A 23152-nucleotide genomic window follows, 5' to 3' on the forward strand; every position below is an offset into this window, starting at 1 on the left:
GGCACATAACAACAACACAACAGGGCTCCTGTAACAAAATACCACAAAGTAGCTTACAAGAACAGAAATTTGCCGTCTCACAGTTCACAAGACTGTTGTTGTTGTTGTTGTTTGCCGTTGAGTAGGCCCCGACTCATAGCGACCCCTCCTTGGGTTTCCAAGGCAGTATCACTACGGAAGTAGGATTGCCCAACACACAAGACTAGTAGTCCCTAACTCAGAATATCAGCAAGGCCATGCCCTTTCTGAAGAGGAAGCTCTCTTCTCCTCTTCTCCAGCTCCTGGTCTGTGTGTGTTATGTGCCTTTGAGTCACTTTCGACTCATAGCAACACTATATCGAACAGAACAAAACACTGCTTGTTCTACATCATCCTCACTGTCTCGCTATGTTTGAGCCCATCATTGCAGCCACTCTGTCAGTCTATATCATTGAGGGTCTTCCCCTTGTCACTGACCCACTACTTTACAAGCATGATATCTTTCTTCAGGGACTGGTCCCTTTTGACAACATGACCAAAGTACATGAGATGTCTGGCCATTCTCCCTTGTATGGAGTATTCCAGTTGTACTTCTTCCAAGACAGATTTGCTCGTTCTTCTGGCAGCCCATGGTATTTTCAGTATTCTTTGCCAGCACCACAATTCGAATGCATCAATTCTTCTACTGTCTTCCTTATTCGTTGTCCAGCTTTCACATGCATATGAGGCTGTTGAATATACCATAGGTTGGGTCAGGCACACCTCAGTCTTCAAAGTGACATCTTTTCTCTTTAACACTTCAAAGAGGTCTTTTGGAGCAGATTTGCCTAGTGCAGTGTAATGTCTGAATTCTTGACCGCAGTTTCCATAAGTGTTGATTGTGGATCCAAGAGAAATTAAATTCCTGACAATTTAAATATTTTCTCTGTTTATCTTTATCTTGCTTATTGGTCTAGTTGTGAGGATCTCTGTTTTATTTATGAAGAAAACATACTGAAGGCTGTTATTTTTGATCTTCATCAGTATGTGCTTCAAGTCTTCTTCACTCTCAGCATTGCAAGGTTGTGTCACCTGCATATCACAGTTTGTTAATGAATCTTCTTCTAATGCTAATGCTGAATTCTTCTTTATATAGTCCAGTTTCTCAGGTTATTTGCTCAGCATATAGATTGAATAAGTACGGTTAATACATACAACCTTGATACACACACTTCCTGATTTTAAACCATGCAGTATCTCCTTTTCCTGTTTAGACAACTGCCTCTTGGTCTTTACACAGGTTTTGAGGAGCATAATTAAGTGTTCTGGAATTTCTGTTCTTCATAATGTAATCTATAATTTATTGTGAGCCACATGGTCAATTTCTTTTGCATGTCAAGAAAACAGAGGTAAACATAATTCTAGATTCTTTGCTTTTAGCCACGATCCATCTAGCATCTACAGTGATATCCCTCATTCCATGCCCTCCTCTGAATCTGGCTTAAATTTCTGCCAGTTCCCTGTCAATATACTGCTGCAATTGTTTTTGAATTATTTTCACCAAAATTTTACTTGTGTGTAAAATTAATGATATTGCTCAATAATTTCTGCATTCAGAAGGATCACCTTTCTTTGGAATGGGCACAAATATGGATCTCCTCCAGTTGGTGGCGAGGTAGCTGTTTTCAAAATTTCATGGTATAAACAAGGCAGCACCTCCAGTACTGCATCTGTTTGTTGAATCATCTCAATGGGCATTCTGTCAATTCCTGGAGTTTTGTTTTTCGCCAATGACTTCAGTGTACCTTGGACTGCTTCCTTCAATACCTTAGGTTCTTGGTCATATGCTATCACTTGAAATGGTTGAATATCAACTAATTCTTTTTGGTAGAGTGACTCTGTATTCCTTCCATCTTCTTTTGATGTTGCCTGCGTCCTTCAATATTTTGCCTATAGAATCCTTCAATATTACAACTCAAGGCTTGAATGTTTTTTTTTTTCTTCAGTTCTTTCAGTTTGAGAAATGCCAAGCATGTTCTTTCCTTTTCGTTTTCTAACTCCAGGTCTTTACACATTTCATTACAATACGTTACTTTGTCTTCTCAAGCTGCTCTTTGAAATTCTGTTCAGCTCAGTTATTTCGTCATTTCTCCCATTTCCTTTCCCATATGCTCCGTTCTCGGAAGGAAGGTTGGGCAATCCTACTTCCATAGTGATACTGCCTCGGAAACCCAAGGAGGGGTCACTATGAGTCGGGGCCGACTCGACGGCAAAAACAACAAATGCTCCGTTCAAGAGCAAGTTTCAGAGTGTCTTCTGATAGACATTTTGGTCTTTTCTTCCTTTCCTGTGTTTTTAATGACCTTTTTGCTTTCTTCATGTATGATGTCCTTGAAGTCATCCCACAATTCATCTGGTCTTCAGTAATTGGTGTTCAATGTTGTTGTTAGGTGTCATCAAGTTGGCTCCAACTCAAAGTGACCTTATGTACAACAGAACGAAACACTGCACTGTCCCCACAATCCCTGCTATGCTTGAGTCCATCATTGCAGTCACTGTGTCAGTCCAGAAAACTGTCACCCTGGTGTGCAATACATCACATCTGTTCTTCAAATTGTCTCCAAATTCAGGTGGTATATACTCAAGGTCTTAGTCTGCCTCTTGTGGACTTGTATTAATTGTCTTCATCTTCAGCTTGAACTTTCACATGAGCAATTGATGGTCCCTGTCCTTGTATTGACTGATAATATTGAGTTTCCCCTCTGCCTCTTTCCACAGATGTAGTTGATATGATTCCTGTGTATTCCATCTGGCATGTCACTGTTCAGTTGTTGAAAAAAGCTATTTGCTTTTCACTAGTCTTGCAAAATTCTATCATGCAGTCTCTGGCGTCATTTCTTTCACCAAGACCATATTTTCCAGCTACTGATGCTTCTTCTTTGTTTCCAGCTTTTGCATTCCAACCACCAGTAATTATCAATACATCTTGATTGCATGTTTGGTCAATTTCAGACTGCAGAAGTTGGTGAAATTCTTCAATTTCTTCATCTTTGGCTTTAGTGGTTGGTGAGTAAATTCGAATAATAGTCATATTAACTGGTCTTCCTTGTAGATTAATGGATATTATCCTATCACTGACAGAACTGTACTTTAGGATAGAAGTGCAACACCATTTCTCTCTAATTTGTCATTCCCAGCATAGTAGACCATATGATCGTCTGATTAAGAATTACCAGTACCAGTTACCTTTAGCTCACTAATGCCTGGGATGTTGATCTTTATGCTTCTGGTAGTCCCAGTTATTCCTTGACTTGTGGCTGCAGCATAACTCCATCTCTCCCTCTGTCATCATGTGGCTGTATTCCCCTTTGTGCCTTTCTGTGTCTTTTCTCTTTTATAAGGACACAGCTCAAATTAGATTGGGACCCACCCTACTCTAGTATGATCTCATTTTAATTTAACTGGTAATATCTTCAAAGACCTTATTTCCAAACAGGGTTATGTTCACAGGAACCAGAAGTTAGGATTTCTGCATATCTCTATGGAGGACACTGGTAATTAAGGTTGTATGTCAGCTTGGCTAGGCCTGTGGTTGAGTGGCTGGGCAGCTGGTGGTAGTTATTCCTCATGATGAGACTGGCAATCAACTCCATGGTGGGATCTACCACAAGCAGCTGATAGCTGCTTTAGGAATGAAGTCTGCTTCCCCTATATAAGAAGCAGCTTTGGGAAAGGTCTCTTTCTTATGGCATGCTTGAACGCTGCATGTAACTGTGTCATTGTTCGGCAGCCGCCATGCTCTGCCAACCTTGGGAGCTTTAATGGAATTGAATTAATGGCCTGTTGTGTGGTTTGGTAACATCAGGTCTGTGCCTTATTACTTGTCAACCTTGGGTTTGTCAGTCTCAGCAGCCAGCAGCTGAGTGAAGAAAAGCCTCTAGCTTCAGTGGGCTGGGAGCAATAGGCAGAGCTGAAGCCCAAGGTTGAGGGGCTTTCACACAGCCCCTAGAGCCTGACACTTTGAACTTGGACTTAAAGCCTCCACACTGAGAGAATAAGCTCCTGTTTGTTCAAGCCATCCCATTTGTGATATTTTCTGTTGGAGCTGCACAGAGATAACCAGAATAGATGCAATAAAATTCATAGGCAGAATCGTCCCGGATGAGGTTCAGTGAGGATTGCTTTGGACCCTTTGTTCTCATGCTACCCCTCTTCTCTCATCTGTTCACAAGCTTCTCCTCAACACACAAGGCTTTCTTCCTTCATTCAATACCTGAATTCTTACAACCAGGACAGACACTTGTGCTATATTAATTGCTTCTATGAAGAAAAGTGCACACATTCAAGAACTCAGTACCCACTTGCATTGCAAGTGTGAAAAAAGATGAAATGAGTGTGAATTTTGTGGGTTCTTCCTCAGGTAACAACTGGCAACTGGCAGCATTTTCCACTCATACGATGTCATTCAATGGCACAAAATCTTATTGGCTCATAGAAAATCATATTTTGTGTTAACATGATTTCACAGTTCAGGATTTTATTGCCCTGTTTACCAACCATGTATGAAAAAATTCATACATTATATATGTGAGTTGAAACAAAAGGATTATACATATATTTTTTAAATTTTCAGGAATCTTCTTAGAAATTTAGTTTGGGACATAAAACTAGAAGGTAGATTCTTAAACCATGGGGAACATGAACTGACTTGGAGGCTAGGATTAGAGGATAGGTCAGAATAAAGTGTAGATGGCTTCCAACAAAATATATACTTAACATTAAGTTCAACCTATGACTCTAATGATATACCCAAGTGTTACAATCCACTCTTGGTAGTTGAGAGCTATAATAGCTTCCTAGGGCTGCCATAAAAATTACCACTGAAGGATCAGTACAAAGTTGGTTCCTATGAAGTGGAGATCAAAGGTATCCCAAATGTCCAGATTTTCCAAACTGCTATACCATTCCATAATCTCTTCCCTTCAGTACTCTCCCTCCTATCTTTGGGTTCTTTAATTTGCTGCAATGTCCCACAGAACTCATAAACAATCAAAGAAATGGCTTACATGGTTGTGGAGTCTGGGAAATCCCAAAACATGGGTCAGACATCAGTCTGGAGACCTCTCCTGACTCATATGGTTGCAGGGATTGACAAACCCAAATTGATAAGTCAGACAACATGCCACTGGCTCACAAGACTGTGGAAGCTGGTGAATCAAGTAAGACGATAGGCTCCTGGCTCAAGTCTCAAGAACCAGAGGTTAGATGGTTACAAGCCATATGCAGGATCCACAGCAAGAGAGAGAACTTTGCCAGAGCATTCAGATATACTGGATACAGACCATACCTTCAAAGGAACTCTCCTTACTTGAGCAAGGTGGTACAAGGGAGTCAAGTATCTTGACTCGGGTAAGGGTAGTGACTTGAGACACACCTTCTAGTAAGGAGATGACTCGAGATGCATCCCATCCTAATCCTGCCTCATTAATATAACGGACAACTCATTCCAAAATGGTACCATAACCACAGCATAGAGGCTAGGATTTACAACACAACACAAAATGGAAAACTATGGCTAGGATGGCCATATTAAGTAATTCGCTGCACTGTGGCCACAAATTGGGTCACTTAAAACAACAGAAAATTACTTTCTCACATTTCTGGAGGCTAAAAATCTGAAATCAAAGTGTTGGAAAGGTTGTTTCCTTCTGGAGGCTCTGAGGGAGAATCTGTTCCATGCCTTCCTCATAGTTTTTGGTGGTTGCCAGCCACCTGTGGCATTCCTTGACTTGTAAACACATTAATCTCTGCTTCCATTTTCACATGGACCTTTTTGCTATGTGTCTGTGTCTCTGTGCTCTAATCTCCCCCTTCTAATAAAGACACCAGTCATTGGATTTAGGGCCCATTAATCCAATATGGGGAGCTCTGGTGGTATAGTGCCTAAGGTATTATTTTTTTTTTTAATGGTTCTTTTTTATTATTTTTTTTTTATTTTAAGAGTTTGTTTTACATTCAATGTTACATATACATTTAGTTTCACTCCCCATTTACCATGCCTAACCCTAACTCAGTCTCTTCCCCTCCCTGCACAGTAACCCTCCCCCTATGCCCCTCATAGTTATGTACTCCTGTTTGTCCTGACTTAGCTCCATGTGAATGTTGCCCCTCTGGTGCCCCGTGGCCTATTGTTCCAAGGGATGTATTTCCATAGAGTATGTGGGTGTGTCACCCTGGGTTGAGTTGTCTGCATGTACATCTTGTTAACTACTGGGCTGAGAGCCAGCCCCTGGGAGTGAGCTTTATTCCACATGCAGAATGTATTCCAAGGCTATAGTTTTGGGGGTCTCACCAGACTCCATCCAACCAGTAATTCTGGTCGTTATTGAGTTTTTGGATTTTGTTCCACGTTTTTCCTCCCACTCTATCCAGGATCTCCATATTTAATCCTTTCCTGAGTGATTGGCATTGGTAACTGGGCACCATCTAGTTCTTCTGGTCTCAAGGACCATTATGTCCTAGGGCTGATTGCTTCCAAATGCCCTTGTTTTTTTGCACTCCTCTTTGCTTCTGACACTACGAGACCATTAGGTATATCTTAGTTGGCCCCTGAAAGCTTTTAAGATCCCAGTCGCTACTCACCAATGTAGGATGAGGAACAAGGCTTTTATGTATTTTGTTGTACCAATTGAGTCTGGTGTCCCCAGTACTATGGTCCTGAGATGGTAGATCCATTGGATCTCTCTCCCATAGTGTCTGGGTGTCTGTGAGGGATTGCTCTGTGTCTGTCTTCTATTGTTTCTATAAGGATTGCAGGTTTTTTTGTATCACTGGTATCTTCGCAAGATTAGCCTGCACTGAATCTATCCTTGGTCTAGAGTATACTCCTGTTCATTGACCCCCGATCTGGTCCTCTCAGGCATTTATGTGTTTATCTATAGCCTGGTGTTTGGTGTTAATGGTAATTCAGTATTGTGAGCACACTGGTTGGTATTAGCATCTGTTGTCTATCTCCTATGTACACAACTCAGTGTCTTCCCTTTTCCTAATGTTATCATGGTGGTCTCAGATTCTTTCCATATGTCCCTCCCCTTACCCACGTCAGTGTGTGAGCCCCAACTAGCCTGAAACTAATCACTCCTCCTCCCTCCCCACACCAGTAGCCTACAATGTGAGTCCCCTTTCACAAGAAAACCTTTCTTTGTCTTTTTACAGTATTGAGCTCATAATGTACTTGTCCTTCTGTGATTGACTTATTTCACTCAGCATAATGTCCTCCAGGTTCATCCATGTTGTGAGATGATTCACATATCCCTCATTGTTCTTCAGTGTAGCATAGTATTCCATTGTGTGCATATACCATAATTTGGTTATCCACTCACCCTTTGATGGGCATTTAGGTTGTTTCCATCTCCTTGCTATAGTGAATTGTGCTGCGATGAATATAGGTGTACATGTGTCTGTTCGTGCGCTGTCTCTCACCTCTCTAGGATACATTCCTAGTAATGGAATTGCTGGGTCATATGGTTTTTCTATTTTCAGTTTTTTAAGGAAATACCATATTGTATGCCACAATGGTTGTACCATTTTACAACCCCACCAGCAGTAAACAAGAGTTCCAATCTCTCCGCAACCTCTCCAGCATTTGTGATTTTCTGACCTGTTGAACTTTGCTATTATTTCTGGGGTGAGGTAATATCTCATCATTGTTTTGATTTGCATCTCTCTAATGATTAATGATCGTGAGCAATTTCTCATGTGTTTGTTGGCCACCAGTACATCATCTTTGGTGAAGTGTCTGTTCAAGTCTTTTGCCCATTTTTTAATTGGGTTATTTGTCTTTTTGGTGTTGAGGTGCTGAAGTTTTCTATAGATTTTGGACATAAGTCCTTTATCAGATATGTCATAGGCAAATATTTTCTCCCAATCTGTAGGTTCTCTTTTTACCTTTTTGACAAAGTCTTTCGATGCACATAAGAATTTAATTTTTAAAAGGCCCCAGTCATCTAGCTTCTCTTCTACCTCCTGTGCATTCTAGGTTATGCTTGATAGTCTATCTATGCCATAATTTAGGGCCCCTAGATTTGCCCCTATTTTATCTTTGATGAATTTTATAGTTTTGAGTTTTATGTTTAAGTCTTTGATCCAGCTTGAGTTTGTTTTTGTGTATGGGATGAGGTGCCTAAGGCATTTTACTGCTAACCAGAAGACTGGTGGTTCAAACCCACCAGCCACTCCTTGGAAGGAAGGTTGGGCAATCTATTTCCATAGTGATACTGCCTAGGAGCTCTGTTAGCATAGTGCCTAAGACACTTGACTGTTAACCAGAAGGCTGGTGGTTCAAACCCACCAGCCACTCCTCGGAAGGAAGGTTGGGCAATCTACTTCCATAGTGATACCTCCTTAGCAACCCAAGGAGGGGTCACTATGAGTTGGGTCTGACTGGACGGCACATAACAACAACAACAACAACTGCCTTGGAAACCCAAGGAGTGATTGCTATGAGTAGGATCCAACTCAACGACAGTGGGAATCCAGTATGAGAGCTCTAGTGGTGCATTGCCTAAGGCATTTGAGTGCTAACCAGAAGGTTGGCAGTTCAAATTCACCATCTGCTCCATGGAAGGAAAATGAGGCAATGTACTTCCATAAAGATTTACCACCTTAGAAACCCAATTGAGTATGCTATGAGTCAGAATCAACTCCATGGCAGAGAGTTTGATTTGTGTGTGTGTGTGTGTGTGTGTGTTATCCAGTGTGACCTCATTTTAACTTGATTATATATTTCTAAATAAGGTCCTATTCACAGGTACCAGGAATTAGCACTTGAATGTGTCTTTCAGGGGACACAATTCAACCCACTAAGAGGGTATTATAAATGAATTATTAAAGAAATGCTTTCAGGGAGGCTTGAGAAGCCAGAATTTTATCTCGTATCACTGAAGTGCTCACCTGAGGTTAGAGGAAGTTTGAATGATCAGGGATACTTCCTTTACTTTTTTCCTTCATAAGAACATATAGTCATTCATTCCAGAAATAGTATGATGATGGATGCATCATGGGAACCTCATAATCAGCACCGAGCCACATGTCAAGGTCAAAGCTGACCAAATATGCACATGTCTTCTAGAGGCTTAGAGTCTGAGTGAGGTAATTGCAAATGTTGCAGACAACAAAAGATAGGTCTGTGCCCCTGACTCCCAGGAAATCAGAGCTGGACCTAGGAATCCAGGCCATGCCAGTTCTGCACCGGAAATGAGCACAAATTGTTTCCTCCAGAAACAATTCTGTCTTCCATACACAGGGACACATGGGCAACAGACACCCCAGAGATCCTAATAATAGAGCAGGGACAAAATAAATTTTGGACTGAAACATTTTTAAAGCTGCTATTCCTGTCTGCCATAAGCAAATCTCAAGAGAGCACTCAGAAATTCTCACTTGACGGAAAGCATATCCCATGTATCTAAGTGAAGTACATCACTGTTAGAAATAAGTGGATTCATGTTTCTCAAAGTATGGTCCACAGGCTGGAAGGATAAGCATCATTAGGAACTTGTTTTTGAAGTTTCACAACTTGAAATATGAAACACAAATCCTCAGGTCTCATCCTAGACCTACTAATGAGAAACTCAGGGTAAAGTCCAGAAATTTGTGTTATAAGAACTCCAGGTGATTCTAATACTTGATAAAGTTCGAAACCACTGAGCTAGTTAAAACTAGAGGATGTGTGCCTGATTTTCCTAGTAGCATAGCTCCCTTAAGCTGCTCTCTTGGACTTTGTCTAGACAGCTGAGTTGGCTACGGATCAAAGAAATGTCTCCTTTGTAGCAGAGAACTGTGCCTTCAGCATAGAGGCGGTTGCAGAAGATGCCTGCACCCAGCTCATTCAAAAAAGTATCAAGACACTAAGTACAATTTAAGAAGAAAGGGGGTCAAAAAGGAAGTCTTCTGTTTAGTCTCATGCCAGAACCACATTGTCTACCATGAGCTTGTACAGCTTAGTCTATAACCAATTCATGAGAAAGGTTAAGTTGAGGACAGATTTCTCTTCAGTGTGACAGAGAGATAACAGGGCACTTGACTGCTAACCAGAGGGCTGGCGGTTCAAACCCACCAGTAACTCCTCAGAAGGAAGATGGGGCAATCTACTTCAGTAGTGATACTGCCTCGGAAACCCAAGGAGGGGTCGCTATGAGTCAGGTCCAAATCAATGACACATAACAACAACAACAAGGAGAAAAAGCTAGGCCTGGAGTCCTCCTGATCTTCACATAGCATGTTGTCAATTGACTTACAATTTTTAATGGAATGTCTGTCTAGTGTGCCAGTATGACTATCATCTGGCAGGAGGAAGAGGCTGCCCTCATTAAAAATGGGAAAGATTACATTCTGCATTCCATTGCATGGAACTATAACAGTTAGGTTAGCAAGAGTCAAGTGGCAAGAATCAAAACCTACAAATTTGGAGCAAAACTTGAATACTTCTGGGAGAAGAAAGAAAATAAGCAAAATCAGCTCACTGGATGCTTTATTTTATCTTAATATTATATTGTGAGAGAGCCTTACAGAGACCCAATCAGTTGAACTTGGTTCATAAAACCAGAATAACTAAACTTCCAGGTATCAAACAGGACTTGGGCATACGTAATCTTTGTACTATGCTTATGAGTCAGATCGACCCAATGGCAGTGGGTTTGGTTTTGATTTAACTATATCTCCAAATCTGCCATCATTACCACTTCCAACAGCTAAACTGAGGGGTGCACATAATAACCTTAGTTGTTTTGATAAAATGAGAGTTGTCAGTAAGATTTCAATTTGATGAGATTCTATCTGGTCTCTTCTGACTTCCCTTTATCCACACAATAGTCTGTCAAACCTGGCCATAACTTGATGCCTCCCTGAAAAAAAAAAAAACTGCCATTGAGTCGATGCCAGTAGATACAATCAAGATAAAGTCACTGATTAGAGTGGAGAGGAGACACTTTCAGCTCAGTGGAGATAGTTTCAAGAAACTCAGGTAACAAAGAAACATCAGTTATTTGCTCATTCAATTCCATCTCATTTCTCTTACTCCCTTTAACTCCTCGGCCCAACCATTAGTACAAGGGGATGCTAGGACAGCTATCCCAAGGAAGCAAATGGTCACTTTCTGCCCATCCAAAATATCCAACCTAAAGATGATAGGAAGTAGGGAAGCAGTGCTGGTCTCTGGAGTAGAAACAGAAAAGATGTTCCAGACATAGCCCAGGTACTGCCGTTCACTTCTACCATGGAGTGCTTATAAATATGTTGGTTGAGGAATTTTCCTTGTAACTATGTTGTCAAGGATCTCATCAACCTTATCTATCTTCAGTTTGTCCCTTCTAATGACGAAGGAAGGAGCTCTGATGTTGCAGTGGTTAAGGCATTTGGCTGCTAACCAAAAAGTTCGTCATTCAAACATATTAGCCGCTCCAGGGAAAAAAGATGAGGCAGTCTGCTTCTGTAAAGATTTACAGCCTTGGGAACCCAATGGGGGCTGCTATGAGTTTGGTTTGGGTTTGGCAATGATGAAGGAGGAGTTCCTGTGTGGTACAAACAATTAATGCACTCAGTTAATGCACTCAGATGCTAATCAAAAACTTGGAGTTTCAAGTCTACCCAACAGACCCTTGGAAGAAAGATCTGGCAATCTACTTCCAAAAAATAAGCCTTTGAAAACCCTATGGAGCACATTTCTACTCTAACACACATGGGGTCAGCATGAGCTGCAGTCAGCTCATACCAAGCAGTTAATGAGGAAGGAGCTGAAAAGACAACCAACATCCAAGGGGAAGTTCCCATAACCTTCCAAACCAAACCCCAACTTGTCAGTTCTCAGCTGATCCTAGTGTGCATTCTAGTTTGAAATAAAGACTTTCTAGTGATTCTAGCTGGAAACAGGAGTTTGCAAATAACCTTTTAGTTACAATTAAAAGTGCTACCAAAAAAAAAAAAAAAACAGGTTACCGTGAAAGCCCATTAAGGTGGCCTTGTCCATTGTGTGAGGTCAAGAACAGGTTTCCCTGAAGAGATGCATTTCTGGTGATCTGTCCAATAAGTAGGTGTGCATGGGCCTGGACAGAGCAGGGAGGGGGTAGAAAGCATTTAGGCAGAAGACAGACGTAGCAGCAGGGCACATGGAAGGCACTAGTCAGTGATCAGGAGTCTGGAGTACAGAAAGTAAAGGGAAGAGATGAAGTAAAAGGCCAGATCATGCAGGGCCTTGTAGGTAGAGAGTGTATTTTATCCAGCAAGGCATGAGAATCCCTGGGCAGGTTTTAAGTACAAGGCAACCTGTTAAGATATGCACTTTTAAGATCACTCTGCAGTGAGGCTACGGTAGTGCTGCAAGCTTGAGAATGATGCAGACTATTACCTAAGCTGTTCTTCAATCAGCAAGGCCCCAGCCCTCAAGAGGCATCCCTATGCTCAGAACGCTCCTTTAGGACCCATGTGCTGGCCTTGGCATGCAGGTCTGGCATCCTTGGGGACAGCCCATCCAGCATCACTGCTTGCAATGATCGCCATGTGACTTCAGGCTTTTAGCCTGTCTAGATTACACTTTGAAAAGCTCTCCTTACCATCCTATGGGGGAGCTGCTCCCAGGGGGAGAGTGGGGGTGGATGGCTTTAAGACATCCTCATTCCTGCCAAGCACAACCAGATACCCAACCAATGAGGGCACATTTGAGGTGCTTAATTGCTTTTTACCTGAAAATGCTGTTATTTTTCCAGAAGCTTAAACCAAACTCATTGCCACCGAGTCACTTCCGACTCATAGCAACCTTAAAGGCATGCTCCACAGTGTTTCCAAGGCTATAATCTTTACAGAAGCAGACTGCCTCATTTTTCTTCCATAGAGCAGCTGGTGCATTCAAATCACTGACTTTTTAGTTAGCAGCTGAACACTTAATCACTGTGCCACCAGAGCTCCCCCAGTGCACAGTTTACAGTATGTCAGTGTAGGATCTGGATGAGAAATCAGTCCACCTTGGATTGATATTCAGTAAATCATGAATTTTGGCATTGTCTTTTGGATTCCCCTCAGGGACTGACACATTGCTCAATAAATTAAGTAAATGGCTCTGGTAGCGTAGTGCCTAAGGCATTTGACTGCTGACCAGAAGGCTGGCGGTTCAAACCCACCAGCCACTCCTCGGAAGGAAGATGGAGCAATCTATTTCCATAATGATACTGCCTCAGAAACCCAAAGAGGGATCACTATGAGTCGGGTCTGACTCGACGGCACATAACAACAACGACAACCACAGATGGGTTGGCCCTAGTGGCTGTGGTGAAGGCAGACCCGGCCCTACCTGACTAATATGCCTACACACACATGTGGCAAAACATACTACTGCTGACTCCCCTGATGCTCCTGGCCACTCCCAGACCCTCTGCCCATTGCAGAATACCCCACCACCTAAGTCAGAGCTACTCCGGCCACTGTCTGAACACATCCTCCTGTCGCACGCATTTTGTGAAGCTCTGCACTCTCGGCTGCTCTATCCCTAGACTACCATACATAGTCACCTAGCATGTGCAGGAGTTAAGTGAAACCTTCACTAACGATTTCATATAGAAGAGAGACAGACAACAAGGAAGGGAAAGGTGAGTAGTAATGATGTGCACCATCTACTGAGCACCTACTGAGTACCAAATGCTTTACAAACATTATTGCTTGTTGTTATTCAACTCCTGCAAGGTTATGCAATTGCTCCCATTTATCAGATGAGGATATTGGAGCTCAGGGAGATTTAGAGACTTGTCAAATCCTTACAATCAGGAAGTGTCAAACCTGGAGTTCACATTTAACAATTACACTGTACTTCCTCTCACTGATAGAGAAGGCTAATGACACCATGAAGACAAAAGTCTGGCCATTCTGCTCTGAACTTCTTTATGCCCCGGGGTTCTTAATACCAGGTTCAATCCTGATATCTGGTTCAATCCTCGGCTAAGAATTTTCGTTTCTACCCCAGATACACTCCTCAGAAGGAAGATGGGGCGATCTACTTCCATAGTGATACTGTCTCGGAAACCCAAGAAGGGGTCTCTATGAGTCGGATCTGACTCGATGGCAGTGAGTTTGGTTTGGTTTTTGGTTACTGAATCAGAACCTACATGTTAACAAAATCTCCAGGTGATTCTTATGTTTACATAAGAATCCTTTTAACATATTATAATCTGGGAATCTTGGTAATATGTAGACTCTGATTCAGTGTATCTAGAGTGAAAGTGAAAGTTCTCAGAGGGGTGGTCTCAAATGAACCCCCTCAAAGCCCTGCTTACCACACACACTGCCCAGCATAGCACTCGTCATTATCTGTCCTTGTTCCCAAATATGCTGCTCTCCCTCTGCTCTCTAACCCTGACCTAAGGAGAAGAGATGCATTCTAAATCACAGCCCTCAGCTCCACACCCCACCATCTAGTTTCCAGGCATTTCCTGTTTTAAAATACTTACTGCCTCTAGGATTATGGGAAATCAGCACTGGGTAGTGACAGCCCTCCCTTGAGGTTTTATTAAGGAATTCTGAGCCCCAGTTGAGTGGGTGAGCAAAAGCGTGGTTTCAGCCTTTCCAAAGATGTTCACCAGGTTTCCCACAAAGGCCAGGAAGTGGAGGCAGATGAAATGATAGTTTGAAACCCCTGGAGCCTTAGCCTCAGCCCTTCCATTAATTGAATACAATACTCTTACATGACTGGACACTGTCCGCTGGCTAGTATTAACAGAACCTCAAGTTGGTAGCATGTTGTGGTGCCTGAGCTAGCCATGCAGAGACAACATTACAGATGGCAGCAGGTTGGTGACAGCAACGAGAATCAGAGTCCTAGGTCCAAGAATCATCCTCAAATCAGAGGAAGTGTGTGCTTAATAGCGAGAGATGAGGAAAGGTTTGATACCAGGTAGGCAGCCTGGCCTGTAGCCAGGACTAGCTTCCCAACTGGAAGATGAAAGAATGGGTCCTGTGGATGATGTCTGAGAACCATCTATCCATCTATCCATCCATCCATCCATCCACTCCACCCATCCTAGCCAGTCCTGACATTAAGATGCTTGACATATGTGCTTACTGGAACTCCTCTAAGGAAAAGATCTGTATGTAGAGGACCGAAAAGTTTGGGGGAAGTTGGGGAGCCCTCCAAGGCACTTAGTGGAGTCACAGTAGATAACAGCCAAACTGCTCTGTGAGAAACTAAATCTAATTAACTGTAGGGCTTTCCCTTTATGAGTGAAATATACACATTAGGGACAAGAGTGAGGAGAAGCTGTCTACAGCCACCCAGCTACTCACATTCCTTATCCTTCTCCCATCATCACTCACCTTGTCATTGGTTAGAAGAGACACCCAATTTCTTGCCTGCCCAGTGTGTCTACATGTCTCTCTTCAGCCCTGACAATGGGGAAGTTGCAGAGTATATTCTTATTATTTAATTCTTTGTCCCTCCTAAATGTGCCCTGAAACAACTTGCTAGTTGCTCCTCTTTAGTTATTTTTCTGTGGGGAATTGGGCAGCCTGGACATCACCCCCCCCCCATTGGTACTGCGTGAGACCAATGACTATTAACTGGACTGCAGGTGGCTTGATTATAGTCCATATCGGACTCATCTTTGCCCCAAAATCCATTGCCAACAAGTCAATACCAACTCATAGCAACCCTTTAGAATAGAGTAGAATTGACCTATAGGCTTTCCAAAACTGTAAATCTTTAGAGAAGCAGACTGCCATATCTTTTCTTCTGTGTAGTGGCTGGTGAGTTCAAATCACTGACTTTTCAGTTAGCAGCCAAGTACTTTACCCACTGTGCCACCAGGGCTCCTACTCAGCCTTTCAGTAACCATTAACTTATGCCAAGTAACAGTTCTTTGTTAAATGCATAGATTAATGGATGAAATGGATGGATGATTTCATGCGTGAATGACCAGATGAATAAATTTGTGAATAAATTTACAAAATAGTTACTAGGGTAAGAGATGGAATTTTTTTTTTTTTTTTCTTGATACAGAGTTATAAAAGGCACAGTTGAGGATGGAACCCTCAGCCTGGACCATGCTCTAACTAACTGAGCTAGTCTGCCCAGAAAGATACATCAAGCGTTGACTAACCCTGCCTTGCTCTAGCACAGTTATGATGGTAATTATGGCCATATTACCAAGGCATCTCCTGAGAGCAGACCTCTTAGAGAGCAAGTGCCCAGAGATTTGCACTGACTTGTTCTTATTTTTCTTTTCAGATTATCAAGGAAGTTCCTCCACCCCCTGTCGAAGAGAGTGAGGTAAGTGACCAGAGCAAGATTTGGCCAGGGGGACAGGGCAGTGGAGTGGGGCAGCAAGCTGGTGGGACTGGCCAGGACTCTGCTCCTTGCAAAGCAGAGCTAAGTCAGACCCAGGCCTTCACTGCATGTGAAGCAGTGGAGAGGGAAGTACCTGCCTTTGGCCCCTTCCTAAGCAGGAACTGAACAGGAACTGAACTAAAGTGGCCACCAAAGAGAGAATGGTCCTGAGGGGTTTTCTTCCCGCAAAGATAAAATTTGAGATGCAAATGTTTATTTTTCTTATTTATCTATTTATTTATTTTTACAGTTTTTTGGAGTTCTAAGTTACTGATATTCCCTATAGAAAAAGTAGTTTAAGGTTTCCTTCTCCCTGCAGAGACTTCTGCCTTATGTGTGCAGAGAAGGGCAAATTGACCACTTTGTCCAAACAATTAGTGGTTCCAGGACAATTGATACTGAAGTATTCCATTGTTCTTTAATTTTAAAAGATGTCATCTTAAGGTTTTCCAGGCAGTGATGAATATATACTGAGGGGGATATGCTAATACCTTGGCCTTGCTCTCAAATCCTCATCATCTATTTAAAAAGAAAGAAAGAAAGAAAAATCTTAGCCTTCACTACTACATAGGCCAGTAAGCAGTTCTGATGCAAGGGTGGCCTGGGATAGCATGTAGCATAAGTGTAGGTGTTAAACGCAAATGGTGAGAAAGAGCATCCTCAGGCAGGAATGCAAAGCAAATAGCTTTCCTAGCCCCTGGATTACTCCTAGGATAGCTGGACTCCCCGCATGCAACACCAACCCATTTGGAAGCCAGAATACAGATCTGAACATTTAGAGGGGCCAAAAAATATATTGAAGTTTCAAGTTCATTCTCCTCAATCTCAAAGGACTATTGTGTGCAAACCAAGTGCCACCTCCTCACCCCTCCACTCCCCAATGCCTTTGTCAAGTTTCCTACATACAGAAAGAGCAATGATTAAATTTAAATTTCCATGTGGCTCTTGAATCCTGAAGCATATGCATGTGAGCCAAGGGATTTAATAGCTGCAATCAATTAAAGCACATATTGTTGGAATGTTAACTTTCTGCCCAGAAATCAAGGGAGGAAATTACATTGCTGTGCAAAGAAGAAGGAGGAGTAAAACTCTCTTCACATCCACAAAAGCCTTTTCTTAATCCATCAGGGTTAGTTCCACTAGTTCTAGTTTGACTTTGTTTCTTTTGTGTGTGGCTTTCTCTTACACAGCCACAGAAAAATAGGGCAAGAAACTGCCTTGATGGGGTTGTTCTGCTGAGGTGAAAAATGTTCCCTCCCCTCATTGTGTTCAATTAGAAGAGTTGCTGCTTTTTTTTTTTTTTTTTTTTTCTGGTGCTGGCTCTGCATTGCCTTTCAAAGGTGACTTGGCAGCCATTGTGGCCACAGCACCCAGGGGACTTAGGTACCCTCCTGCAATAAGACCATAGGGTCTAGCTTACCGTGGACCTCAGCATCTAGCACAGGCTGCATGTAGTAGAAGCTGAAGACATATTTGAAGATTGAAGTACTACCTCACAAAGAATTTGGGAGCAAACACATAGCAACAACAATGGTCAAAACCAGAAAGCCACCTAGAAAGAAATAGCTGAAGTAAAGGAAGAGTAGTTAAGATTCTCCAGTTGCATCCAACATTTTTATAGAAGCTCTACTTTCTCCTGAAGAAGGCAGACCTGACTTGTGAGACAGAATGACATGCTCAGAATACTTGAGCTGGAAGGGGTTGTGTTGGGTTTAAGGGAGCATGCAGGCTGGCCCAGGACAGGCTTCAGGCCCTGCTGATTACCTTAGCATGTGTGTTGGCACAGAGAATTCCCTGGCTCCGCAAGTTCAGTGACCCTAATATCCTTCCTAATGTGTTTTGGCAGAAAAAAAGAAATCCCACAGAAACAGATAACGTAACTTAGCCCAAGCAAAGCATTCTACATAATGCTCTGGAAATCAGTCTTAATCTAGACTACTTTTTCCACCCCAGCTCCCTGCATTCAAACCCCACAGGTCTTTCAAGCACGACTCATATGCTGCCATCTCCGCAAAAAACACTGATTCCCTCCATCAGGACTAATTTCTTCCTTTTCTGGGCTCCCAGGTTATTTTATTGATTCCTCCTTCTGCATCAAAGTTTAAAATCACTAGCTACCTGGCTTCCTCTACTCCCTCAGTGGTAGAATTTATCTTTGAATTATCCTGAAAGAGCTTAACAGTCAATTAATGGCCTTATGAAGTCAACCACTGTCTGCCATGTATATATGAACAAGTTTAATGATCACTTATGCTTACCTTCATCAGATCCTTCACCACCATATCATAAGGGAGGCATGTCAACTATTTAAATAACTAAATATAGAGAACAAAGACAACTTTCTGAATATTTATAATGAACTCTCAGTGATCCTCTTTAACAGGGAATATCAAAATGAGTAATATAACAAGGCATGACTTTCTGAGAGTCTGTGTAATCAAACAGTGATAGCCCTATATAAAGAGAGTACAAAGAAAAATTGCTTAAGATTCTAAGATCTCAACAAAAGCAAGGAAGGTCAGTTTTAGGAAAAAACAGGGACATATCCTGCATTAAGGGTCTTCTCTAATTGGCAGCCAAGGGAGGATTCCACATGAAGTCTATAGTTCTTCCAAGTAATTGGTAGTTTATGGGAGAGGGCCATCTATGAGTACCTCATCTGGTGGTTCATCTCTAAATATAATTGCCTTCTATGAATTTGCTGCCTACATTTGAATTTTTATCTAACCATTTCGCTATAAAAAGCAGAGAGCAGTTCAAGCTAGGCCAAGATGAAAAAGCCCAGGTAGACTGTGGCTGGGGATACATCAAGAACTGAGGCAACTCTAGGAACCAGCAACTCCACCCTTCCTGCTTCATCCTCACTCATAACATCTCTGCTTCTTTCTGGGAATGTACTTCCTTCTGCTCTCTCTTATCTGGCTTCCTCTACTCCCTCACCGGTCTAGTTTGTACATGACCCCTGACTTCCTGATGGTATTTCTCAGGCCGTCTTTTCAGCATCTGCCCCCACTGCTTATTGCCTCAGTCTCTCTGTTTCCTTCTTCCAGTTCCCAGGAGAGGAACATATTTGGTACAACTCATCTTTTCACTCTAAAGCAAAAACTAAACTCACTGCCATCAAGTCGATCCCAACTCATACCTATCCTTCCTTGGGTTTCTGAGCCAGTATCTCAATGGCAGTAGATTGCCCAGTCTTCCTTCCAAAGAGTGGCTGGTGGGTTTGAACCACCAGCCTTCTGGTTAGCAGGCAAATGCCTTAGGCACTGTGCCACTAGAGCTCCCTCTAAATCATACACCTTAAATCATAGGTCATGACTAACTTTGGACTGGCTTCCACTCTGTAGTTGAAGGGAAATTCATGCTTTGCAACAGGCCATGGCCCCCTGGGCATAGCAAGAATCTTCCTTAGAAGGAAGAGTTGCCTTGAGACAGGTACTGTGGCCTCAAGCTTAATAATCTATATGTCAGTCTAAATAAGTATCAGAATAAAAACTATAGCTAGGAACTCATGCTATAGTCTTCTTCCCCCTGCTATACTTACAGGTTCCCATTTCTAACTTCACTAACACTTGAAAGTAAATACATAGCTGCAGGCCCATGACTGAATGGAAAGTTGGTTACAGCTTAGAGTTAAGCAGCTATACAGCTCAGACACAGATCTACACATGAAGTACAATTGTTGGACAAGAGAAACCTCTTCCTCACCTGCAAAAGCCTTTTGTTAGTCCATCAGGGTTAGTTCCACTAGTTCTAGTTTGCCTTTGTTTCTGTTGTGTGTGGCTTTCTCTTATACAGCCACAGAAAAATAGGGCAAGAAACTGCCTTGAAACTGGCAAGAAACTGGCTTTTTCTTTCTCTATCAAATGTGTAGCTCACACTTCTGCCATACTCTTACTTAACTGCACTGCCTTGGCCAGGTCTGGCCAAGACAGCTTACTAGGACATTTTGTTTGCTGATGAAAAACAAAAACATTCCCCTCCAGAAGCCTAGAGCTTTCCTTCTCCCCCTGAGCCCTCTTCATTTCCCATTGAAACCCTATGGCTTAATCGATTAAATATATGTCGGAATAGGTGAACAAACAAAAAACAACCAAGCCCAATGCCATCAAATCAATTCCAACTCATAGCAACCCTATAAGACAGAGGGGAACTACCCCAATAGGGTCTCTAAGCCTGGAACAGCTTTCTCCTGGGGAGCAGCTGATGGTTTTGAACCACTGACCATTCAATTAGCAGCTGAGAACTTTAACCACTGTCCCACCAGATCTCCTATAAGAGGTGAATAAACTACTCAAATTGAGACATGAACAATAAGAGTTTAGACTTTGTATCTTTTAGCATCAGACAAATTATGTCTCAGGGTACAAGTTCAGGACACTGGGAAAAACAGGATAGAAGTTAAAGGTATAAAAGTTAAAGTATGCTTTTCAGACATTTAAACTTATTCATTCAACCACTCTAGCTTGAGTGTCTGCTGTGTATTGTGAATAGCAAGTCTGAGAATCCCTGTAGGGAGTTTGTCTTAAGAGAGGGTGTAATGTGAGGGTTATATAGTTAATGTCCTAGTTTGTTGTCTTCTGAGAAAGGTAGATATCCCCAGTGGATATTGCATATGAGGCTGTAAAAATTAATCATCATAATAGTTACTGCTAGAGAGGACATTTATTGAGTATTTATGATGATTTGGACAACTGTACAAAGCATTTTTCCTGGTACATTTAATTGCTCAACAACCCCGGCACAAAGATGGACTGTTATGGCCCCTGTTTTATAGATGAAGAGCTGAGGCACATTGAGGTTAAATAGTCTACTCAAAATCACACAGTATTAAGTGATGGGACTGGGATTCAAACTTATGTCTTAATAGGACAGCCCTTAAGACTTGTGTCTTAATAAAGCAACCCTCTCTCACATGACTCTGAAGAATATGTAGCTTCTATAACCAACAGAGAAGCCCCATGTACAGTGGTTAAGCTGCTAACCAAAAGGTCAATGGTTTGAACCCACCAGCTCCTCCACAGGAGAAATATGTGTCAGTCTACTTCTGTAAAGATTTACAGCCTTAGAAACCCTATAGGGCAGTTCTACTCTGTCCTATAGAATGGCTATAGTCAGAATTAACTAGACAACAGTGCATTTGGATTTTGGTTTGGATAACCAGAAGGGAGAATTCCAATCTTTTATGGGAACATCAGGTTTTCCTTTCTTAAGTGGCAGTATCACTCCACCCAGATCCAGGTGGCACTCAGAACCCACAGTCCCTTCAAGATTGAGAAGACCACTTATTTTCTGTGGTCTGCCATGCCTTTGTTGTTATTGTTGCTATAAGGTGCCATCGAGTGGGTTTCAACTCATAGCAACACCATACAAAAGAGTAGAACTGTCCAAAGATTTGTTTTATCTGTGGTCTTCATGGAAGCCGATCACCACGTTTCTCTTGCAGAAATGCTGGATGAGTTTGAACCACCAACCTCTTAGACAGCAGCTGTGTGCTTAACCTTAGTGTGTAACTATTCATTTTTGCTCACTGTAGCCCCACCATTTCCTGGCTTGTCTTCTCTTTTACTCTCTCACACACCAGCCAAACACCTTCTCACCATGAAGCTTTAGAATGTCTATCTGGGATGGTATACATGTGAAGGTGGAGGAAAGTGACCATAAATGTTGAGAGCAAGAGTGAGAAAAAATGTGAATATATGGGCATCTATTGGTGGGAGAAAGCAAAGCCAGAGGGGACAACAGAGCAGAGCAGCAGCCAGGCATCCGGGTAAGGGGAAGGCAGAGAGGTTTTGAACAGCTAAGGAAGACAAACTTGTCTGTCAGTTTGTTGTACTGTTGTGGCTTGAGTGTTGCTGTGAGGCTTGAGGCTGTGCCACTGGTGTTTCAAGTACCAGCAGAGTTGCACATGGTACACAGGTTTCAATGAAGTTTACAGACTGAGGCAGACTAGGAAGAAGGAAGAGGCCATCTACTTCTCAAAGAATTGGCCAAGGAAAACCTTATGAATAACAGAGGAACACTGTCTGATACATAACTGCACAACTTTACTAATAGCCCAGAAACGTTATCCCATCCAGTGCAGGAGTATGAGGCCCTTAGGTCAGAAGGCTTTCAAAATCTGACAAGGAGAGAGCTACATCATCATAGTAGGATGAACCTGATTGATATGGATAAAGTAAAGCTTTCAAGACCTCCATTTGCTGATGTGGCATGACTCAAATTGAGGAAAAACAGCTGCAAACATCCATTAATAATTGGAACGTGGAATGTATGAAGTATGAATCTAGGAAAATGGAAAGTTGTCAAAAATGAAATGGAATGCATAAAGATTGGTATCCTAGGCATTAGTGAGCTGAAATGGACAGGTTTTACCATTTTGAAACAGACAACCATATGATCTATTATGCCAGAAATGACAAACTGAAGAGGAATGGTGTGGCATTCATCATCACAAAGAATGTTTCAAGATCTTTTCTGAAGTACAATGTTGTCGGTGACAGGATAATATCCAACTTCTGCAGTCTGAAATTGATCGAACATGAAATCAGGATGTGTTAATTATCACTGGTGACTGGAATGCAAAAGTTGGAAACAGAAGAATCACCGATAGTTGAAAAATTTGGCCTTGGCGACAGAAATAGTGCTGGAACTCGCATGGTAGAATTTTGCAAGACCAATGACTTGTTCATTGCAAACACCTTTTTTCAACAACACAAACAGAAGCTCTATATGGGGACTTCACCAGATGGAACACACAGGAATCAGATTGACTACATCTGTGGCAAAAGGCAGTGGAAAAGCTCAATATCTTCAGCCAAAACCAGGCCA

General features: G+C 42.1%; 1 protein-coding gene across 1 annotated transcript in view; it reads left to right on the forward strand.

Moving 5' to 3' along the window:
- The window catches only part of ANTXR1 (ANTXR cell adhesion molecule 1), a 315149-nt gene that overhangs the window by 201243 nt on the left and 90754 nt on the right, over positions 1 to 23152 (forward strand). The window contains 1 exon segment of the mRNA XM_007940140.2: positions 16223 to 16264. Coding sequence (XP_007938331.2) covers positions 16223 to 16264 — 42 coding nt within the window.

This window comes from Orycteropus afer, unplaced genomic scaffold, assembly GCF_000298275.1.
Source record: "Orycteropus afer afer isolate SDZICR_OR568_19922 unplaced genomic scaffold, OryAfe1.0 scaffold00065, whole genome shotgun sequence".
Lineage (NCBI taxonomy): Eukaryota > Metazoa > Chordata > Mammalia > Tubulidentata > Orycteropodidae > Orycteropus > Orycteropus afer.